This window comes from Acinonyx jubatus, chromosome D4 (assembly GCF_027475565.1).
Source record: "Acinonyx jubatus isolate Ajub_Pintada_27869175 chromosome D4, VMU_Ajub_asm_v1.0, whole genome shotgun sequence".
In the NCBI taxonomy this organism is placed as follows: Eukaryota; Metazoa; Chordata; class Mammalia; order Carnivora; family Felidae; genus Acinonyx; species Acinonyx jubatus.
In genome coordinates, this window is record NC_069391.1 from 5,932,479 (window position 1) to 5,955,747 (window position 23,269).

General features: G+C 52.6%; 1 protein-coding gene across 1 annotated transcript in view; it reads right to left on the bottom strand.

Moving 5' to 3' along the window:
• HMCN2 (hemicentin 2) overlaps positions 1–23,269 on the bottom strand; it is a 144,891-nt gene that overhangs the window by 119,815 nt on the left and 1,807 nt on the right. The window contains exons 2-4 of the mRNA XM_053204504.1: positions 5,527–5,597; positions 4,226–4,384; positions 2,816–2,938 (exon numbers count right to left, since the gene is read on the bottom strand). Of these exons, the coding sequence (XP_053060479.1) occupies positions 2,816–2,938; positions 4,226–4,384; positions 5,527–5,597 (353 nt within the window). The remainder of the gene's footprint in view (positions 1–2,815; positions 2,939–4,225; positions 4,385–5,526; positions 5,598–23,269) is intronic.

A 23,269-nucleotide genomic window follows, 5' to 3' on the forward strand; every position in this document is an offset into this window, starting at 1 on the left:
GGGGTGTGCCGGAGCCTGGCATGGGTTCTGGGCTCCACACCAAAGCAGGGGGCTGGAGCCACAGCCGTCACGAACTCTCACCAAGGGCTTCCGGGTGCCTGTCCGGACAGCGCCCCCGTCTCACCGGGCAGGGGCTCTAAAAACCCAGCCGTGCACAGGGGGAAACGGAGGCCCAGAGAGGTTAAGGACTGAGTTCGGGTCCTGCGGCAGGCAGGTGGCAGGGCTGGGGTCCGAAGCCGGCATGCGGCCCTAAACCTCCACCGGGCTGCCCTCTCCGGGAAGAGTCCGGGATGAAGTCATCTCTGGGGCCGGTGCCTCCTGATCTGTTAACTGGAACCACCTGGTCAGAGCTCCCCTTCTCCCCTGCACCCCACACTTACTGCCTTAGAAGGTAGCTCGCCTTTCTCCTAGTTGAGAAATGTGCAGAATCTGGGCGATTTGCCACGTTTGTGCAGGCTGGGCCGGTGCGAACAGGGGCAGGGTCTGGGCCCCCAGAATGGACTTCCCAGGGCCAGAGAAAGCTTCAGAATGAGGGGCTTTGCCCAGCAACTCCGGCCCATTCTGCCAGGGCTGGGCGGGAGTGGGGGGCTCTGTGCCAGGGCAAGGGGGGCCTTGGACCTAGCTCAGCCGAGACCAGAAATGCACACCCCCAAGGGGCCATGATGCCTGCCTCCCCCGTCCACTGAAGGATGGCAAAAGCTCCGAACTGACCCCGCCACGGGGAGAGGATCTTTCCCTTGCTTTAACGACCCTGGAATCCCACAGGGCCAACCCCACAACCGGAAGAAAGTAAAGGCTCAGAAGCACCGAGACCGGACCTGGATGGATTCTGTCTCTGCGCCCGGCACCTGAAGCTGTGCGCGGTGAGCGTAGCAGGTGCACGGTCAGCGAAGGGAAGAGAGATTACAGAACGTGTCGCTCCTGCCACATGGGACGTACCTTGGGAAGGTGAAGGGGCTAACGACACAGGCAATAATTTAGGGACTCCCGCAACTTCTGAGGAGTCATTCTCTCAGCTGGAGCCCCCCCTGGCTTGGGCAAAGACACCATTCCCTCTCCCGGGTGCCCCGGCCGCTTTCTCAGGCTTGCCGAATGTCTGGGCACATCTGGAATGACACAGCTCTGCGGCCAGGAAGGAGGAGGATCCAGGCCGCTACCCAGAGGCAGCCAATGCTGGGCCACCGGAGGTCCCATCAAGTGAGACACCTACCGCCGAGTCAGGCTCCCACAACAGAAGGCTGGGTACTATGGCCAGGAGCCAGTGGAGTCGCCCGAACTTCCCCGCCTCGAGAGAGAGCACAGGAGAGCCCAGCCCCACACACCCGGCAGGGCCGTCCTCCGCTACCCTGCCCGGCACCGCACTGTCTGATTAGCCGCTGACAAGCACCCAGCTCCCACCCAAATAGGTCTCCCCCCAGACAAGGACCCAGCCATCCCTCCATTCTTCAATGCCTCCCACCCTCACTTGGGCGGCTCAGCGCCAGAGGAGGTGCACATGCCAAAGAATAAAGTCCAATGTGTCGCGGAGAGCCATAAACGCCATCTGTCAACAGGGAGTTAAGGCACGCTAATCTAAACACGGTCCCGGAGAGCATAAATACAGAACACAAAAAAAAAAAAAAAAAAAACCCTCTCCTGGAGGCTACAGCAGGGCTGGCTGGGGCCAGGGCCTGCCTCACACACACAATCTCTCTTGCCTTCCTCCTCCCAGGGCCTCGGGCGCAAGGGACCCCGCATCCGTCCACCCACCGGCTATTTACTGAGCACCTGCCCCACGCTGGGGGCTGCATAAGGTGCCGGGGATACGGCAGCAGACGGGACCCAGGATACAGGACCCGTAAGGGCCGGGCTGTCAGAGAGCTCACAGCCTAGTGGCATTAAGTAACAAGAAGGGAAATCAAGGGAGGTCTCCCAAGGGGACAGCATGTCAGCTAAGACCGGGAAAATGAGGAGCCAGGGGAGGAGAAGTGGGAAAAACGAGCCGCATGAGCAAAGACCCTGGGGTAGAAAGACGCGGGGCACTGAAGAAACAGCAGAGGCCAGTGGGGTGGCAGCAGTGAGCAAAAGGGGAGAACACGGGCCACGGGGTTGGATAAGGGCCCAGACCTTCTCCAGGGGGCAAACAGGAGAGGCTCATTGGTCAGATGAGGGAGATGGAAACGGACATTCTTATTCTTTCCAGGGACGCAGTTGTGAACATTTATGAGCATGTCACTGGAAGGATCCCTCTGGCTTCTGAAAGGGAGAGGGAAAGAAGGGCAAGTTCTGACCGGCCAATGGGGCCTGGAGGAGAGGAAGGACAGGCACCCAGTTCAAGAACACGGCGAGGGTACAGACGCCAGGTCACTGACAACCCTGCATCTCAGGACACAGGACCAAGCAAGCGCCTGCCTGCTCATTGCCCAGCAGGACTCTCTGCCCCAGCAACACAGCCTGAATCAGACGCCCCCTGCCCCCCACCCACTCCTCTACGCGCCCCTGGGTTCCCCACCTCTGCGGAGAAGCTCACCCCGTACCCCCGCCCCCCAACTGTTGGCAAATTTTGCTAGGTCCATCTTGCCAGCCCGGACCACCTGTGGGACCCAGGGTGCTTCTTCGAGCTCCAGCCTCTTTACCTGCGAAATCGGGAAGTCTGCGGCACCTGCCTTTGGGGCGGGGGCGGGGGCGGGGGGCGGGGCTGGCGAGAGGACCTCATACAGCCCGGAGCACAGCACTCGCTGCGCTGGCCACAGGGGGAGCACTGCTCACGGGTGGCACAGCTACCTGACCACCAAGCCCAGCCGCCTAGGGGCGAGGACGGTCAGGGAAGGCTCACCTCGGTCACCTGCTGCTTGTCCAGGTGGAACACCTGCCCGGAGCTGGTGGCGGCGATGTCCTCGTAAGCCAGGTAGCCGGGATGGGTGCGGTCACCACAGTCCCCCGTCAGCACGAAGACCACCTGGAAGAGGGACACACAGGGGGCTTCCCTGGCCACCTTCTTCAGGGGTGAATGGAGTGGCAGGGCGAGAACCAGGGGGCAGGGGCCTGGGCCGAGCCCCTTCCTCTCCAGGCTCAGCGGACGCGTCTGTAGAATGGCAATGATGAGAGCGCCCACCCCAGGGGATCGGGGCCGACGCAGGTCAAGGGTGTGGTACAGGGCCAGGCATACTAGGTGCCTCAATACGTGGGAGCCATTATTTTTTTAATGTTTTTTTTTTTTTTTTTTGAGAGAGACAGAAAGAGAGAGAGGGAGTGGGTGAGCAAGAGGGAGAGGGAGATGCAGAATCCGACGCAGGCTCCAGGCTCCGAGCTGTCAGTACAGAGCCCGACGCGGGGCTCGAACCGTGAGATCGTGACCTGAGCCGAAGTCAGATGCTTACCCGACTGAGCCACTGGGAGCCATTATTAAATCTACAACAAGGAAGGGGATGGAAATCGGCCGGCCCCAAGCAGTAGCCCCTGGAGGCCACACACCTAGAAAAACTGTGGGTTCTAAGGTTGACTGTTTGACTTCGGCTCAGGTCATGATCTCACGGTTCATGAGTTCGAGCCCCGCGTCGGGCTGTGGGCTGACAGCTCAGAGCCCGGAGCCTGCTTCGGAGTCTGTGTCTCCCTCTCTCTCTGCCCCTCCCCTGCTTACGCTCTCTCTCTCTCTCAAAAATACATAAACATTAACAAAATTTAAAAGAGAAAAAGAAGAAGAAGAAGAACCTTGGAGAATGGAGTTTGTTCTAGACGGGAGACCAGAGAAGCTGTCCCAGCTCTCGAGAGCTTCACCTGAGGAGGTCACACAGTCAGATGGCCCTTCTCCCATCCCGTGCACACCCCTCCCCCAGCCCTGGCTGTGAACACAAGAAGCAAAAGCCCCAGCAGAGAGTCCAGAACTTGAGGCACTGGGAAGAGGGCGCCTCGCTCTACAGAGACGGGAGCAGAGGCGACGCCAGGAGGAAGACGGATCGCACAGACTCTGACAGGGCGCGAGGGGAGCCGGGGGTGGCGTGGTCTTTATCAAGAATGAGCCTCGCCAGGTGGCGGGAGCCCCGGCGGGCAGGGGGCCCAGAGCATGAGAACACACTTGGACTTCACCAGACCGGCTCGGCCTCCAGGGCCGGCGGAGACCCTGGACGAGAAGCTCCCGCCCTCCGCTCGGCAGGTGGGGGCCCGGGCTGCCTGCGCCGGGGACCCCAGCTTCCTCAAGACCCCCCTGGGGCCCCCACGCTCGAGCTCCCCGGGCCGGTCCACTCACCTGTGACTGTTTCAGCTGCAGGAGGCGCAGGACATCCTCCTTCTTGTGGTAGTCCTTGGCGCGGGCGTCCGTGAAGACGTAGATAAAGGAGCCGGGGTTGGCCACCTCCACGGCAGCCTTGATGGCTCCCACACTCATCTCTGGGCAGTCACCGCCTCCCTGCAGGGCAGGGGTGTGTCAGGGGCCGTCACCCAGCTCCTCCAGGTGGGGCCCACCCAGGTAGACCTCTGACACCGACGGGGGGGCTGGAGGGGGGCAATCCCCTCTGTCCGGCCTCTGTCCCCGCCCGTCTATGGGTGAGGCCAGGCCACGGCACTCCTTCCCTGAGACAAGGTCACATCCAACCTGCTTTAGACGAGTGGTACCATCTGCTCGCTCGCTCACCCACGCAAGAGTGGGGTCCCTCCCGTGGGGCCTGCTCTAAGCGCTAACAAGCACGACATGGTTCTTTAATTACCACTGCGGTGAGTGATGCAAGATGGAGGGGAGGGAGGGGAGCTCCGGGCCGGCTAACAGATGCCCCAAAGAAGCCACGTGTTGGTCAAGGCTTGGACGACAGAGGGTACAGGGGGCGGCCGGGAGAGAGAGAGGTGGGCGTTGGGCAGAGGACGCCATTCTCAGCCAGCCCTCCCCCCGAATCCTCTCTGCCCCGGAATCAGTCCCAAACCAACCAACACACGCTCCCGCCCTCCCGGCCCACGGACGGGAGCTTCGCGAGAAGGGAGCGCCTCCCGCCTCGACAGCTCTGCGCACCCAGCAACGGGGTCACTTTTCAGTAACGCATCTCTCCCGGGCCCGTTCATCCGGCCCACAAGCGCTTCCTTCCCCTCCAGGCGCTGGGCCCCGTTCTGAGTCCTAGGGGACCTGGCGGTGAGCCAGATATGTGGGGCCCCTGCCTTCAGGAAGCTGCTGTCCTCAGCGGCGGGAGGCGGGGAAGGACAGATGCTTTACCAAGGTGCTCAGTGTGTCGGCTTTGGGGTCTGCACTGAGACCCCTCGCATCCTCCTTCAGCTACCGCTTCGTCCGTTCACTGAATAATAAGCACCTACTACGTGCCAGGCACAGGGACTCCTGTCGGTACTTGGTTCACCGAATAAAGGAAGGAACCCCGAGAAGTACAGATTCTCCGGGACCCCCCAGCTGGGGTGCAGGCCCCAGGCAATGTTGGGAGGCAGGTGATGGCGGTTCAGGGAGCCGCCATCTTGGCCACCGGGTAGGGTAAAGACCTTGGCCTCTGCATGGACTGGGAAGGACGGCAGGAGGCGGGGGGGTGGGCGGCAACCAGGGGCAGGGTGGCCCACCTGCACATAGAGTTCTCTCAGCTCCCTCTGAAACACCGCCGGGTCTGCCGTGAGGGTCACTGGGCCAATATCTGCAGGGAAAAGAGAGAGAGGCCCAGGTAGGCTTGGATTCCCAGACGCACTGCCTCCGTGGGGTGGGGCAGCAGTTACAAGACGTGCCACCAGGGGGGAAAGGGGGTGAAGCCTCGGCCCCAGACCCCCCCGCCCCCCACCAAAGGGAGAGAGGCTTCCAGGCCTGCCAGGATCTGACCTGGAAGGGAGGTCAGGCTACTCAGCCCCCTGCCCTGCTCCAAACCAGACCAGAACTCCAGGGGAGCACAGAGGCGAGACGGAGGGCAACCCCCGCCCTGCTCAACCTCAAAACCACGGTCCCTAATCTTTTCTGAACACGGCCGTCTCTATTCACCATCAGTGGGAAAGGAATTCTGGAAAGACGAAGGAACAGAGAGCTGTCCAACGCCAGGCTGATGAACAAGAATGAAATCTTCCAGAAACTCCATCCATTTATTAGCTCATTTAAATTTTTTTTAACGTTTATTTATTTTTGAGAAACAGAGAGAGACAGAGAACGAGCAAGGGAGGAATAGAGAGAGAGGGAGACACAGAATCGGAAGCAGGCTCCAGGCTCTGAGCTGTCAGCACGGAGCCCGACGCGGGGCTCGAACCCACAGACCGCCAGATCGTGACCTGAGCCAAAGTCGGATGCTTGGCACCAACTGAGCCACCCAGGCGCCCCTGTTAGCTCATTTAAAAAGAACAGAATTCAATTACAAAGGCTGACTGCACCAAATGCAGGCGAGGACACAGGGCAACTGAAACTTCCGTCCACCGCCGGTGGGAATGCAAAAGGGTCCAACCACTTTGGAAGGCCAAGAGAACTTTCTAAAAACATCAAGCATGCACATACCATTCGATCCAGCCATTTCGCTCCCGAGAAATGAAAACATATGTCTACACCAAGACTTGTACTCAAACGTTCAGCGCGGTTGTACTCATAATAGCCCAGAACTGGAAACCGGTCCAATGTCCATCAACCAAAGAAACGGTAAACAAACTGTGGTCTCTTCGTATAATCAAATACTGCTCGGCAAGAAAACAGAACAAGCTACCAATACAAGCAACCGCGTGATGAATCTCACAGACGTAACACCGCACGAAAGAAGCCAGACACAAAAGAGTGCGTGTTTAATGGTGCCATTTATAGAAGTTCTAGAACAGGCAGAATTATTCCAAGGTGGAAAAAAATCAGAACGGGGGTTGTCTGGGGACTGGGGAGAGGCCAAAGGACTGTCTGGGACGGCAGAAATGTTCTATATGGTAATAGGAATGGGGGCTCCGTGGGTATATGGTCTCTCCAAAGTGCAAAGCAAAGATTTGTGCATTTCAGCGTATGTAAATTTTTACCTCCTAAAACCAGAGCTAAAGACAGCAATCATCACTGAGTTGGGGTGGAGGGTGGGAAGAGGTATGGATGAATGAGAGCGGTTTGGATACTTGGTGGTGGGTATATGCCGATTCGTTACTCTGCTCTGCTTCCTTTGTGTGTATTCGGAATGTTCCCCCAATAAAAAGGTTTGTTTTAACAGCCATACTTGAAAGTCACAGCTAACCTAAGACAAGGCTACCAGTGCACTGAAAACGGGGCTAGAATTCCAACTCGCCACGTAGACCCGGAATTCCAACTCACCCTATGGACGTATGCACAATGGGGGTTTTACAAGGTTCGTGGATGTCAAGTTTCTTAGGAAAGTATTTCCTCTGAGTCCTCAGTGAACTCTAATAATGGACCGTTTTTAGTTGAAGAATTCTAAATTCTAGGCACCCCCCAAAAATTCCCACACTCATCAACCAGTCAGCAGACCTTGGTCCTTCTTAGGGAAGGAAGCCTGTGGAATCATCCGGCATTCATCCACAATTCTCAAGGGAGAATGCGGACAGCAGCCCTTCTGCCGGGCACTTTAAGAATCCGTCGTCCCCTGAGGGCCCCTGCCTCTGTGTTCTGAATGTATTCGTCATGTCCAGCACCCCTCCCTCAGCTGTTCCAGCCTTTACCAAGCCTCCCCCCTCCGCACCCCTACTTTCTGAACTCTGCGGTAACTGATTCGACCAAACCCTCAGGCTTTGCCCCCAGACAGAGCTGACTGCAATGCTGGCTCTATCCTTCAGCCGTGGGGTCCCCCAGACCTGACCTCACTGTGTCCAGCCTCAGTTTCCCCATCTGTAAAATGAGGCACATAACAACACCATCTATCCTAGCTGAGAGCCATCATTGTAAGAATTGGTGGGGCCAGGGAGGGACACCCCCACCCATGGATTCTGGTACCCAGCAAAGGCTTGGCGAACAGGAGCCAGCCCAGCCCCCACGGCCACACGACTGCCTATGCTCCAGCGTGAGGTCTCACAAAAGGCACAGGGCAAGACAGTCTTGCTCCAACACGAGGGCCTCAAACTCTAGTTTGACGGAGAAAAGTGAGTGATTTGACTCAATGTTGGTTATTGCTTTATTACGTAATAATACACGTTCGATGTTTAAAAAAATGACACTAATTTACTAAGCACTGACTAAGGACCAGTCCACGTGCCGAGATGTTTCCAGAGCGTTAGCTCACTGAGTCCTCCCTGGCACCTGGTAGGTCTCAGTCTTACCCACATTTTATAGAGGAGAAAACGGAAGCCCAGAGAGGTTAAGTAATTTGCCCAAAGACACACAGCCAGTAAGTGGCACGGATGAGCCTAGGTCTGTACAACTCCAGACACTGAGCTGTTGAGCACTGCTCCCTGTGAACTGTCCTGATGCATGGAAAGAGAAGGGAATTCTGGGGTGCCTGGGTGGCTCAGCAGGTCAAGCGTCCGATTCTTGATTTCGGCTCAGGTCGCGATTTCATGGTTCATGAGTTCAAGCCCCACATCGGGCTCTGTGTTGAGTGCACGGAGCCTCCTTGGGATCTTCTCTCGCGCGTGCGCGCTCTCTCTCTGCCCCTCCTCCACTTATGGGTGTGCTCTCTCTCTCTCTCTAAGTAAATAAATAAACTTAAAAACAGAAAGAAAGAGAAAGGAATTCTACCAACCAGAGACAGTCATTTTGATTTTCATACATAACCTTCAAAACTTCCATGCAGATTTGTAAATATACATCTCACAATGCATGCCTACTCTTTCAGGCAGAATTTCTACTAAAGTATAAATAACATACTATTTTTAACCTGATTCTTTTCACTGAACAACGTATTTTGAGCAACCTTCCAGAAGGCCAAATGCTCAGTCCAAAATCATTTTTTAATGACTCCGAAGTAGTTCCTTTGCATAAATGACCATGAGCGGACTTGCCCAATCTCACATGGCTTTGTTTCCGATGTTTAAAAAGAGTAGCGTGATCAAGAACACCCTCGGATCCATGGCATTTAAGCACCAGCTCGGCCGTCTCCGTGGCATTCGCTCCCCTAAGCAGAATTGCTGGGTCAGAGGCAAGGCCATTTGTAAAGACTTTGGAAGCAAATTCAGGAAGCTCGTAACTGTCCTCCCCAGCTCCAGACGTGCCAGCCGCTCATCCATCCACCTGCCAACGCCAGAGAGGCCGGCCTGCGCCCAGTTTGCCTCACATCGCCCCTGCTCAAGAATCCACACTGACGGCTCACTGCCTGCAACCTGGGGAACAGCCCCTGGGAGCCCAGGGCTGACTCTGGCTGGCCCCGCTCACCCCCATGGTGGTCTAGGGACAGCAGCTGCCCCGACAGCCCCAGCGTTCCAACGGCCAGCACTACTAGGCTGACCACCTTCTCTTCCATTTGCGGCAACATAAGAATAAAGTTGGCGACGTGCGTTATCGTAAATGAAACAGCAGTTGGAAGGTCTTCCCCGTTATTGTAACGTCTATGCACTTCCTCCCTGGGGTTTGGGAGGGGGGTTGAGGATCACCCTCTCTCATCGAGGGACAATGATTGTTCAGGGAGTTGACTCTGTTCACGGTTCTACTTGGCAAGATCAAAAGTTGGTCACCCCTGTCAACTCCTTCTGCTTTTCTTTCCTTTTAGCTTTTTTATTTTTATTTTATTTTATTTTTTACAATTTTACCGGATTGAGAAACCCAAAGTGGGGGGGGGGGGGGCCCTACGGTGGAGGGGGGGAGGATGCCAGAACTACCATCTAAGGTCTAGCCTTCCACGACCAAGGCTGTTCTAGGAGAGTCTGCGCTCTGGGAGAGAGGAAGATTCTTCTGGAAGATTCGTCCTGATTGCCCCACACCCCTCAGCAATGCTCAGTGACATCCTCTCCTTACGTCCCAAGCACTGGGCCAGCACATGAGGAGTGCCAGGGACCGTGTGGCTAACACAGACTTGGAAAATTTCAGGAGCCAGGGAGGCTTCTCCGAGTTCACTGGAAAGCCCTGGAAAGGATTTTCAGGTTGGCCTCGGTGTTAGTTTCCTACTGCTGCTTTAATAAATCACTGCAAACTTAGTGTCTTAAAACAACACGCATCATTTCTGGAGGTCAGAAGTGCTAAAGTTAAGGTATCAGCAGGGCCACGTCCCTTCTGGAGGCTCTAAAGGAAAATTTGCTTCCTTGATTTTTCCAGCTTTTAGAGGCCGCCTGCGTTCCGGGGACTGTGGCCGCTCCTACATCTTCAAAGCCCCTCTCTCTCCCGTCTGCTTCTCTGCAGCATCTCCTTCTGTGACCCTGATCTCCTGCTTCCCTCTTACAAGGAGGCTTGTGAGTACAATGAGGCCACCTAGATAATCCGGGATAATCTCTCCATGTCAAGATTCCTACCTTAACTACACGTGCGAGGCCCCTTTGCTTGTGTCAAGTAATGGATTTACAGGTTCTGGGGGTTACAGAAATAACCATCTATCCTGCCTCCCACAGCCTCCATCATCCCGTCTCCAGCAAGAACAGACTTGGGAACAAACACCTTGACCGGGGGTGCCTGGGTGGCTTGGTCGGTTAAGCGTCTGGCCTCGGCTCAGGTCACGATCTCGCGGTCCGTGAGTTCGAGCCCCGCGTCGGGCTCTGGGCTGATGGCTCAGAGCCTGGACCCTGCTTCCGATTCTGGGTCTCCTTCTCTCTCTGTCCTTCCCCCACTCACGCTCTGACCCTCTCTCTCAAAAATAAATAAACATTTTAAAAAACTGTAATAAAAAAACAAATAAAACCAATTTGACCACAAACCCATGTGCCAAACCTAACAAGGTTGAAGATAAAGAGATCCAAAACTCCCATCTTCTTAAAGACGGAGAAACTGAAGTCCAGAGAGGAGACGGGAGTCCTTCAAGGTCAGCTGGGAAGATCTGGTGCAAGAATGACGGGATATTCCCCCACGGACGGTGACCCCTTCTTCTGTTCTCCACTGCAGGCCTCCAGCCCAGCTCAGCGCCTGGCCCGCGGTAAGTGCTCAACAAACCCGGTTCAAATAAGTAACTGAATAAACACATCAGTGAACTCCAAATCGCTTGAGCAGCCCCAGGTCGAAACAAAGTTTCACTTACCTTTGTAACCTGTGTCCCAGAACAAGGCCAGGCATAGGATCAACACACAGAGAACATGTGCCGAATCTCAGACCCTCCCCCTACAACACGCTGGCTGCCCTTGTCCCAGGGAAACAAATACAAAATGAAGCAGGGAACGAATGTGGTTATTTGGGGCATGCAGAGGAGTTGGCCATACTGAGACAGGGTTGGCCAGACGGACAAAAGTGTCCGTGATTGCTCTCAAGACGGAGGGCACGACCCCGGCTAAGATGGAAGGCAAAAGGTTTTGTTTTATTTTTCATATGTATTTTTGAGAGAAAGAGAGACAGAGTATGAGCAGGGGAGGAGCAGAGAGAGAGGGAGACACCGAATCCGAAGCAGGCTCCAGGCTCTGAGCTGTGAGCAGAGAGCCCCATGCGGGGCTCGAACCCACAGACCGTGAGATCATGACCTGAGCCAAAGTCGGACGCTTAACCGACGGAGCCACCCAGGCGCCCCAGAAAGCAACAGTTTTTTAAATGCCTGCCTCAACATCTGAATCAAGAACGCTCTCAGGAGAGCACACACACACACACGCACACACGCACGCAAAATCTGGGATTTCTTCCTTTTACTGAAGAGATAATCCCCAAACCGGCTCCGGGCACAGGGTGTTACTGAAGGTCCCAACACCCTACGGCAGCGCTGGCTTCCCAGATGCCAAGAAGGGGCTGGGGGGCTGGAGGTCTCCTTGCCACCTGGTCTCCCCGCCACCCTCCCTTCCGCAGCGGCAGGCAGAAAGAGAGAGGCCTTCTTGTCGTTAACTCACGCTGGCCTCTAGCTTTCATCTGTCATTCCTGGGACGACCGGCTGTACCTCATCACTGAAATCATCCTGAAACCCCACCAGGACCGGGTGCTCTCAGCAGGATGACCATTTGAAAACCCATCTTCCAGCGGGACAGACTGAGGTGCCAGGACAGGGCAGGAGAGGGCAAGCCACCTGACACGACCCCATATGAGTTTACCCACTGAAAGGGGTCTCGCGAGCCTCCCCATCTCCTTCCTTCACCCTGTCCGGGCAGGGCTGGCTCTGGACAAAAAGCTCTCATCACCCCACCTCTTAGCATGCTGGCCTGGCTAGCATGACATTGCTAATTTGAGCTCAGTTCTCGTAATAAATATCTCCCTGTGACCACGGAGGATACCAAGACTTAGAGAGGAGACAACGCCCTCAGTGAAGGTCAAACAGCTGGTAAGCGATAGTTAACGTCTGTGCTAGTGTCCTGGGGCCACCGTAAGAGAACACCACAAACTCAGTAGCTTTTAACAACAGAACTATTTCCCTTCTTGCAGTTCTTGAAGCCAGCAGTCCACAGTCCGGGTGTCGGCAGGGCCGTGCTCTCTGTGAAGGCAACACCAGCAACCCTCGGCGTTCCTTGGCTGGGAAAGCGCTCGGGCCCTGGCCCCGTTGTCACAGGGCTTTCTCTCTGTGCTGTCCCTGCGTCTCTCCTTCTTATGAGGGCATCGATCATGTTGGATAAGGGCCCACTCTACCGCAGTATGACCCCATCCTGACTCATCGCACCTGCAATGATCCTCTGTCCAAATAAGGTCGCATCCCGAGGTTCTAGGAAGGACATGAATTTGGGGGCGGGCACAACGTCCAGACCCACCTGTTCGCCCCCAAGGCCCCCTCTGCCACCGGCTGGGCTGCCTCCCAAAACAAGGGTGACGATGATGATGGGGACAGTTACCACCCTTTTAATACGTACGAAGCACCAGGTGCCGTTCTCTGCCCTGAGAAGTCAACTGTTTATTATCCCCATTTCACAGATGAGAATTTGAGGCCCAGGGAAGTGAGGTGACCCCCCCCACCACCCAAGCAGTAGAGGTGGGATTCAAAGTGGGTCCATCCAGCCCCACATTCAAGGTCTCAACGACCGCCCGGCTGCAAAAATCATTAAACCCGTGACCTTGGCTCCACTCGTGCCGCCCTTGAGCATCTGAGCCCCAGAAGCCTGGCCTGAGACCATCTCTCCTCAGGCGGATTTTTTTCCACCCTGACCAGAGGAGGGTGTGGAGCCCCGGGACACGAGAGGATCACGCACAGGATCACACCCAGGTGATGCTCCAGCCCTTTACCCAGAATCCTGTGCCCCAGTGACGTCGGTCAGGGCTCCAGCCAGGCACTGCCGGTCCGGCCTCCGAACGACCTCATGTCAAGGACTCTTCCTGGGGCCTGCCCCTCCCCCCTCCCCCCTCCCCCTTAAAAGCAGGGCGGGAGTCCTGGGGCCAATTCTGGATTCACGCCCACCCCCTGCTCCAGCTGCAGTGACCCCGGGGTAGGGTCCCACAGTCGGCCACCATCGCGGGCACAATTTCATCCCCTCTTGGGCACACCGTCTTCCCATTTCTACCAGGCAGGGGCTGGGGAAAGTGAAGTCTAGCCTGCTAGGCTCCCTACAATTCCTGAGCCCAGGGCTGGGTGAACGCGACTCCCTTGAAAACGCCCGCAAAGGACAGACACGGTGGGGGCAGGAAACGGCTGGGCAAGTGGCACTGTCCAAAGAGCCAGTATGGCCCCAGAACCTTCCTCCACCTCCTCCTTGGTGTCCAGGAGTCCAGATCCGCACGGAGGGCCCCTGGCCCCCAACACCCAATGGAGTCGGGCTCTGCCCCGAGTGTCCGCATCAGCCAATCCCTGCCGTCTTTAAGGAGACGTTCACATCCACATTCCTGGCAGCCTCAGAGCCATCATATCCGCTGTCCCCTCAGCCTGCAGTGCTCCTCCCCAGCCCGGACGGGCTCTGCCCGACCCACCCAGCACCTCTCTATCTCGGCTCAAACATCATCCATGTATCCCCACCTCTCAGAGCAGCTAAGGCCTCTCTGTGTCAGGGACCACGCTGTGGTTAACGAACGTGGCCCTTTGCTGTGGGCCACGGCAAGCTGGAGCCCCGCCTGGCCCGTGGTCATCCTTCGAGAATTGCCTATTGAGCGAGTGAATGGGGGGGGGGGGGGTCTGTCAGGGATCCCTGGGGACCAGCCTAATGCATCAGCCCAGCCCCTTCAGGCAGCCTCCTGCCCTCAGACCCACCGCGTCCTTATCTTGCCACTTCTCCTTGGGGACGTGCCTAACCCAGCTCACAGCTCCCAGGCAGCTCAGAGCCCCCAGCCTCCAAGGTGAGAAGCACGCACGGAGGGGTGGGGGGAGGGTGGCCAGGGGTGGTGGACCGTCCCCTCAGAGCAAGAACCGATCGGATCTATTTCATGAGAGGCTGGTTAACAGCAATGGCGCTCCGAGGTGACAGCAGGCTGACACCCCTCCTCCCTGAGGAAAGCTGACAGTGCGCCTGGTGACCCAGAGAAGATGCTGGAACCCACCAACGATCCAACATATGCAAGTTAAGACAGGACACCATTTCACACCCGGCAAATTAGCAAACCAGGGAAGAATGATGTCCCCCGATGCCGGCAAGGTGTGTGGGAAAAACCCAGTCTCATACTGTGCCAGGAGGGTGGGGCAGTACATTTCTGGAGGACAATCTCGTCATCGTTACCAAAACTGAAAACGCTCACGTGCCTTCACAGAGCAACGGCTGCCTGGGATCTATCATTCGGATATGTTTGCAAACGCGTGAGTGTTTGTGGGAAAGGAGCTGAAAGCCATCTATTTCCCACAATATGGGCGCGGCTGGATAAATCAAGATAGGACCCAGATAAATGAAGATCCCTTCTGTCGCATCTTTTGGAGTCGTTAAAAACAATGAGGCGGATTTATATTTCCTGACATGGAAAGAGATCGCTGGGGTGTTGCATGGGGGAGAAAAGCAACGTGAAGAACACTATGCATCGTATGATCCCATTTTTTGTGTCATAAAAAAATCAAGTGCATCTATGTGTAGGCGTGAATTACACGCACACGTGGTCTGGAGGGATGCAAAATTATTCAAAGTCTTTGTATCCCCTGAGAGCAGTATTATCACAATATTTTATAAGCGTGTATTAATTTTACAATTCGGGGCCTGTCGGGCTCAGTTGTCAGAGCATGTGACTCTGGATCTCAGGGCTGTTAAGTTCAAGTCCCCCATTGGATGTAGAGGTGGCCACAAAAAACAAATGAATAATTTTTTTTTTTAATTTGCAATTTGGGGAGAAAACTTAATAATTATAGTTATTAACTAAAAGAGCTAAGCCCTGGGGCGCCTGGGTGGCTCAGTCGGTTATTCGGTTAATCGGTTAATCAGCTCAGGTCATGATCTCGCAGTTGGTTGAGTTCGAGCCCCACATCGGGCTCTGTGCTGACAGTTCAGAGCCCGGAGCCTGCTTCGGATTCTGTGTCTCCCTCTCTCTCTGCCCTTCCCCTGTTCATGCTCTGTCTCTCTCTCTCTCAAAAATAAAATTTAAAAATTAAAAAAAAAAAAAAGGAAAGGGTGGAATTTAACATTTATTTACAGGACACTGCAAGATATGAGATTCCACATAGAAATAAGAAATCCACTGAGAGGAGAGCTTCATACAGGTTGTACAGTTCGGAATCGTTTGAGCAGCTGACTCTTGATCTCAGCTCAGGTTTTTTTGTTTTGTTTTTAAGTTTTTATTTATTTCGAGAGACAGAGAGGGCAGAGGCAGGGGAGGGGCAGAGAGAGAGGAAGAATCCCAAGCAGGATCCGCGGTCAGTGCAGAGCCCGATGTAGGGCTCACACTCACAAACTGTGAGATTGTGACCTGAGCTGAAATCAAGAGTCGGATGCTTAACCGAGGCACTCAGGTGCCCCATCGGCTCAGGTCTTGATTTCAGGGTCGTCAGTTCAAGCCCTGTGTTAGGCTCCACACTGGGCCCGTGGAGCTGACTTAAAAAAATTAATCTTAAAAATAAATAGAGGGGCGCCCGGGTGGCTCAGTCGGTTGGGCGTCCGACTTCAGCTCAGGTCATGATCTCACAGTCTGTGAGTTCGAGCCCCGCGTCGGGCTCTGTGCGGACAGCTCGGAGCCTGGAGCCTGCTTCAGATTCTGCATCTCCCTCTCTCTCTGTTCCTCCCCTGCTCATGCTCTCTCTCTGTCTCAAAAATAAATAAAAACATTCATAAAAAATTTTTACAATAAATAAATAAATAAATAGAGGCACCTGGGTGGTTCAGTCCATGGAGTATGCAACTCTTGAACTAGGGGTTGTGAGTTTGAGCCCTGGGCCATGTGTAGAGCTTACTTTAAAAAAAAAAAAAAGACAAGGGGCACCCGGGTGGCTCACTCAGTTAAGAGTTCGACTTCAGCTCGGGTGGTGATCTCGCGGTTCATGAGTTCGAGCCCCGCCTCGGGCTCTGTGCAGACAGCTCGGAGCCCGGAGCCTGCTTCGGAGTCTGTTATCTCCCTCTCTCTCTGCCCCTCCCCTGCTCACGCTCTGTCTCTGTCTGTCTCTCTCTCTCAAAAATAAACATTAAAGTTGCTTTTAAATAAACAAAAGAGCTAAGCCCTGATGCCAACACTTGACAGAGGGCACAAAGAAAGAATGTCACTTACTGATCTGAGCTGAAACAGAATGCAAAACTCCCCAATGAGACACTGGCAAATGGAATCCAGCTGTATACGAAAGAATAATCCACAACTGAGCAGGGCTTCTGGAAGGAACGTGGAAGTAGTTAGAGACGAAGGCACCATATCAATAGGTCAACAGGAAAAAGAGCTTACAAATACCTCAAACAGCCAGAAAGTCACTGGCTAAAATTCAGCACCCATCCCTGTTCGGGGTTTTGTGTTTTGGGGTGGCTTTGTTTTGTTTTGTTTTTTACCCTTAGTAAATTAGGAATGAAAGCATCATCCTCGTTCACCTGATGAGGAAAACCTCAAACCGAGAGCCAACGTCACATCGCAGTGCACAATCAGAGGCAAGGCAAGAATGACCATGGCCGTTGTTTGTGTATTTAGCATTGTTCTGAAAGTTCTGGGGGCGCCTGGGTGGCTCAGTCCGTTAAGCGTCCGACTTCGGCCCAGGTCATGATCTCACAGTTCGTGGGTTCGAGCCCTGTATCAGGCTCTGTGCTGACAGCTCTGAGCCTGGAGCCTGCTTCAGATTCTGTGTCTTCCCCTCTCTCTGCCCCTCTCTTTGCCCCTCCCCTGCTCGTACTCTGTTTCTCTCTCTCTCTGCCTCTCAAAAATAAACATAAAAATTTTTTTGGAAGTTCTGGCTGAGAAAGAACAAAAGGCATTTCAAATCAGTGAAATATTTGATTGGAAAAGCAAGACAATATTATAATTTCGATAGGCAATGGAAACTTGAGCCATTACCCAAAAAATTAGAACTAGTTAAAAAAAATAATAAAACAACTTCAGCAAGAACGTTGGAAACAGAATAAATATATGAAAATGAATTGCTTTCCAACATACCAGCAATACTCATTTGCAAAAAATGTAATGGAAAAAAAATTCCTAGTCAAAATAGTAACAAAAAACAAAATACTTAGAAATGATCTTTAAAAGAAATGGGTGGAACGTATAAGGGAGAAAAAAAAAACTATAACTCCTTACGAAAGGAAATAAATATGTGAACAAAGGAAGAGGCATGCATCCTAGATGGAAACAACCGAACTTTTTAATGACGATTTTAATTTAACGACAATTTTCCCCAAATCAAGATTTCACACAATTCCAAGCAAAATCACAACAGGAATTTTTTTTTTTTTTTTTTTTTTTTTTTTTTGGAAGTGGACTCGGTTCTTCTGTTTTGCCATCTGAAAGAATAAATGTTCGGGGCACCCGGGTGGCTCAGTTGGTTAAGCGACCGACTTCAGCCTAGATCATGATCTCACGGTTCCTGAGTTCGAGCCCCACGTCGGGCTCTGGGCTGACAGCTCGGAGCCCGGAGCCTGCTTCGGATTCTGTGTCTCCCTGTCTCTCTGCCCCTCCCCTGTTCATGCTCTGTCTCTCTGTCTCTCTCTCTCTCTCTCAAAAATAAATCAACACTAAAAAAAAAAAAAGTAACAGAATAAATGTTCAAGAGTATTTTGAAAAGGAAGCAGATGAATAAAAAGATTACAGATCAGGGACTGACCTAAGTCGCTCCGGAAATAAGTCTGTAAGACTAAAGACCAAAGATTTGTCCTCTGGTTAACAGGGTTGTCTCCCATGGGGTGCAAAGTAACAACACTCCCACCACCTCTACGTACAGTGGAACTGAACAGCTCCATAAATAGTTTCATAACAGTTAAATAAACGCAAGGTGGCTGCAGGGTGGGGGGGGAGCCAGGTTTGTCCCTGTGGGGGTCGGGGCTCATAGATCGGCAAGGGGAGAAGGCTGGAATGATCCACATGGTAACAAAATCAGAGTTGGAGGCATCGGTACGACGTCACGCACGGCTCAGTGTAGACACAGGTAAATACTCACAGCTACAGGTATACACACAGGTTACTATACAGCGCCTATTTCTTTGCTCTGTCAGCTAATGATCTAGAAACAGTGACACCCCAGCACCCCTAGCACCCAGATCCTATTTTCTGACACCATTTTTCAATAAAAGGAGCCAGGGACTCTTGGATACATTGTTACATCCAGGATTGGGGCAGGAAATACAGAAGATGGGTCTTGAACGTCTGTAGTGCCAGAAAGTAAGAATAGTGCTTACACACACACACACACACACACACACACACTTGCACACACACCCAAGAGCCAACAAAAGAGCTTCCAATGACCAAAGCTGGAAAAACAGAGCTACAAAAATAAAGAACCACTGGATTACAACCCGGTGTCCGCAATAAATATATAATAAATGCAAGCTATGTAAAGGATTGGCTGAGCGAATAAATGGGGAAGAAGGGACGAGGCTCCGATCCAGAAGAATTCCAAATAATTTATGCAGATTCTCCACCCCTAATAAGGTGGCGCACAATGTCTCATTTCTTCAGTGTGGGTTGCACCTAGGGACTTTTCTTCCAAAGAGGACAGTACGGAAAGGGAGAAAAGAAAGAGTCACCTCACAGCAGAGACAACGGACGCCTCAGCCGTGTGACCGAGGTCAACATCAACAGTGATACGTCGTATGGACAGCGTGCACCCGTGGCCGGACGCGGCGAGAATGGCACGCACGTGTGTTCTCCCTCCCACCACCCGCTCTAACCGGAGAAAAACACCAAACAAATCGCGACCGAGGGACAAAACGTCCGAGTGATCCTCATCAAGACCGTCAAGGTCACCAAAAACAAAGCCTGAGAGACTCTCACAGCCCAAGGAGCCTAAGGGGACATGGCAACTGAATATATAATATGGGATCCTGGATGGGATTCAGAAAAAGGACATGAAGGGAAAACTGAGGAAATGTGAATAAAGAACGGACTTTGGTTAATAACAACACATCAGTTGGGGTGCCTGGGTGGCTCGGTTCGTGAGTTCGAGCCCTGTGTCGGGCTCTGTGCTGACAGCTCAGAGCCCGGAGCCTGTTTCGGATTCTGTGTCTCCCCCTCTCTCTCTGCCCCTCCCCCAATCATGCTCTGTCTCTGTCTCTCTCTCAAAAATATATATTTTTTTAAAAATTAAAATAATAATACATCAATCTTGGTTGGTTGGTTGTGATAAATGTACCGCAGTAACGTAAGATATTATAATAGGAACAAGGAGTCGGGCATACGGGAACTTCTGTACTATCTTCATAAGAACTCTGTAAATCTGAAATAAAACTGTGCTAAAAATAATAAAATAAAACGAAACCATATTAAAATTAAGTTTAACTTAAAAAATTAAGATTTTTTTTTTACTTTTTTAAATTATCTCTACACCCACTGTAGGGCTCAAACTCTCAACCCCAAGATCCCCTGAAGTTTTTTTTTAACCATCTACGGATGAATGGATAAAGACGATTATACATAATGGAATATTATCCGGCCATGAGAAAGGAAATTCTGCCCTTTGCCATAGCACGGATGGGCCTTGAGGGCATTATGCTAAGTGAAATAAGTCAGACCAGGAAAGATAAATGCTGTATGATCTCCCTGATGTGGGATCTGAAAAAGCCAAACTCCGCAACAGAGAGTAGAGGGGCACCTGGGTGTCTCAGTCGGTTAAGCGTCTGACTTCAGCTCAGGTCATGATCTCGAGGTTTGTGAGTTCTAGCCCCACAGCAGGCTCGCGGCTGTCAGCGTGGAGCCTGCTTCAGACTCTCTCTCTCTCCTTCTCTGCCCCTCCCCTGCTCACGCCCGCTCACTCTCTCTTTCTCCCCCCTCTGAAAAATAAATAAATAACCATTAAAAAAAAAAAAAAAAGAAGAAGACGGTAAATGAGTTCTGGAGTTCTAACGTACAGCATGGTGATTATGGCCAATACCGTATCATATACTTGAACGTGGCCAAAGAGCACATATTAAATGTTCTCACCACAAAAAAGAAATGGCAATTACGGACCTGACCGGAGGTGTTAGCTATCGCTATGGTGGTAATTGTTTTGCAATATACACACGCATCAAATCAACAGGTCGCATTGCCTGATGCTAACCCAACACTATGCGTCCCTTGGATCTCAGTAAAGCAGGGGGAAAAAAAGGGTTTTTCTTTTTAATGTTTATTTACTTTTGAGAGAGGGAGAGAGACAGACAGAGCATGGGGGGTGGGGGGGCAGAGAGAGAAGGAGACACAGAACCCGAAGCAGGCTCCAGACTCTGACCCGTCAGCACAGAGCCTGATGTGGGGCTCGAACCCATGAACCGTGAGATCATGACCTCAGAGGAAGCTGGACACTCAACCCACTGAGCCACCCAGGCGCCCCGCTTTTTTTTTTTTTTTTAACAAAATGTTTATTTATTTTTGAGAGGCGGGGGAGAGCCAGAGGACCTGAAGCGGGCTCCAGGCTGACAGCAGAGAGCCCGATGCGGGGGTTCGAACTCACAAACCGTGAGATCATGACCCGAGCTGAAATCCGATGCTTAACTGACTGAGCCACCCAGGCGCCCCCAGATAAATTCTTAAGAGAGAAAGTCATGTGAGATAAGGACAGGATCCAAATAAATGGGGGGGAGGGGGGGAGAAGAAGATTGTTTGATAGAATGTACCTGAACAATTATCCCGTTCTAGGAATTATGTTAGATGACTTTTACACCAACTTTTTAAAAAATTCCAGGTTAAAGATTTAAATATAAGGAGAAAACCGATGAAAAGCAATCTAGAACATGTACCTAACTGACTTTGTGACAGAAAAGAAAATTTTTTTCTAAGCACGTAGGCAAAGAAACTACAAAGAGCAAAAGTCAATCGATTTTGCGACATACGTGTTTAAAACTCAGAACACCAGGAATCACAAATATTAAAAGGCAAGCAATCAGGAAATACACTAACCACATAACAAAAAAACAGTTAATATCATCAATAGAAAGTCCTCACAGTGACTGATAAGGAAACCAAAATCTCGTGAACCCTTGAAAATGTAGTGAAGTTCACTAGAAATTAAAATAAGGAGATATTTTCCATCTTTTGAATTAGGAAAAAAAAACGGTTTAATCTTAATTCCCAGCGTTGGGGGGTAGTTGCTCTGAAACTGGCCCCTCAAAGCCTCCTGGTGCAAGTTTCAACTCCTGACACATTTTGGAAAACAATCTGAAGAGCTGCCCACCCGTTCGGTGTGTTAAAAACGGCCTAGGAATTCTGCTTCCAGAAACCAAATCCTGCAAAAAAAGCTGATCAGAGACAGAGAGACTTATTTGCACACGGGGGTGTTTTTGGCAACACGTTAATAACGAAAACCTGAAAACGAGCTAAATTTTCAGCCAAGATGAAACCGTTACCAAAACGCTAAGTTTCTAGGATGGGAACACAGCACTTTCTTTCATTTAAAAACTTTTTAAGAAGGGGGCGCCTGGGTGGCTCCGTCGGTTAAGCGTCTGACTTCTGCTCAGGTCCTGATCTTGTGGTTCGTGGGTTCGAGCCCTGATTCGGGCTCAGCGCTGGCGGTGCGGAGCCTGCTTGGGATTCTCTCTCTCTCTCTCTCTCTCTCTCTCTCTGCTCCTCCCCCCACTCTCTCAAAATAAATAAATAAACTTAACAAAAAGAAAAAAGAAAAAACTTGAAGAATATTTCAAAGCACAGGTCCTGGTTTCTCTCCAAACACTTGTAGTCCAGAACCACTGATATTCACCCTACAAAGACTGGCCCTCTGGGTTTAGGATGGGGGGGGGGTGGTCTCCTTTAAGAAGACCCTCTACATATGGGGGCCTTGGGGACCCGAACAGTCAGCAAAAAGCCCTGTTTCTGAAGCTTCTCTTCCACCAGAGAGAATTCCACTGGCCGATTCAAAAGACAGCTGAACGTAAACCACTGTCTAATCCCTGGTCAGAAACCCTTGGTGGCCGCTCGCAGCCCATACAAGGAAATCGAAGTGCTCCAAACCCCCCAGTGCTCAAGTCAGAGCCGGGACCAGTCTTGCCTTTCCCACCTTCCCATTTCACTCCTACGCTCCCAGCTGCCACACACACCTGCCCGGACATGTCAGCCACCACGCAGCCCCCCTCCACGTACTCAGGGAGACCGCCACCCCCGCTGCATGGCCAGCACCCAGCAAGGGCCAGGCACATGGTCAAAAGCAGATAAACGCTCATGCATGTCCAAGCCCTGCTCCAACGCTGCTTCCGCAGAGAGCCTTTGGTCGGGGCCCTTCCCTGCTGACCCATCCTGGCCTGTCCCCAGCAGGATGCCTGCCCCCTTCACACTGGGGTACTCACAAAGGCTGGGCACACGGAAGGGGCTCAGTAAACGCTGGGGTGCCTAGACCTGGGGGTGTCTGTAGGGAGGGTGGTTTGGGGGAACGGGGCGGGGTATTGGGGTTTTTGTTTCATAGAGGACTCAGTGAAGGTTGGAAAATCGCATGCACAGCTGCTCAGCTTCCAGGGAAGGGAGGAAAGGCTGGGGGGTGGTAATCATTTGGCAGCTTCCAGAAGCCTGCAGCTACAGGGAGGCAGGGAGAACAGCCCTCAGGAGCCCCAGCCTGGACCCCGGGACGCTATGTCTGGCTCCAGCAGGCTCCTATCCTGCCCTGCGATGTGACCAAGCATTTTAGAGACAAATGTGGGTCATGAATCCGAAATTACATCATCCTAGCAGGTGGTTTTGGGTAAGCCGCATCGTGTCCTGAGACTCAGTTTCTCACTTTTAAGAAAAAGGGGTAGATTGGATGATCTCTCAGCTCTTTCCAGGCGATGGCTTCTGGAAGCCCGAGAATGATCCAGAAAGGGAGTGAGAGCTTGGGGGGGGGGGTGGATAGAGGGTGACTTGGGTCTGAGCTGAAACCCCAGGACACCCCATACCCCATGGCTTCACAACTGC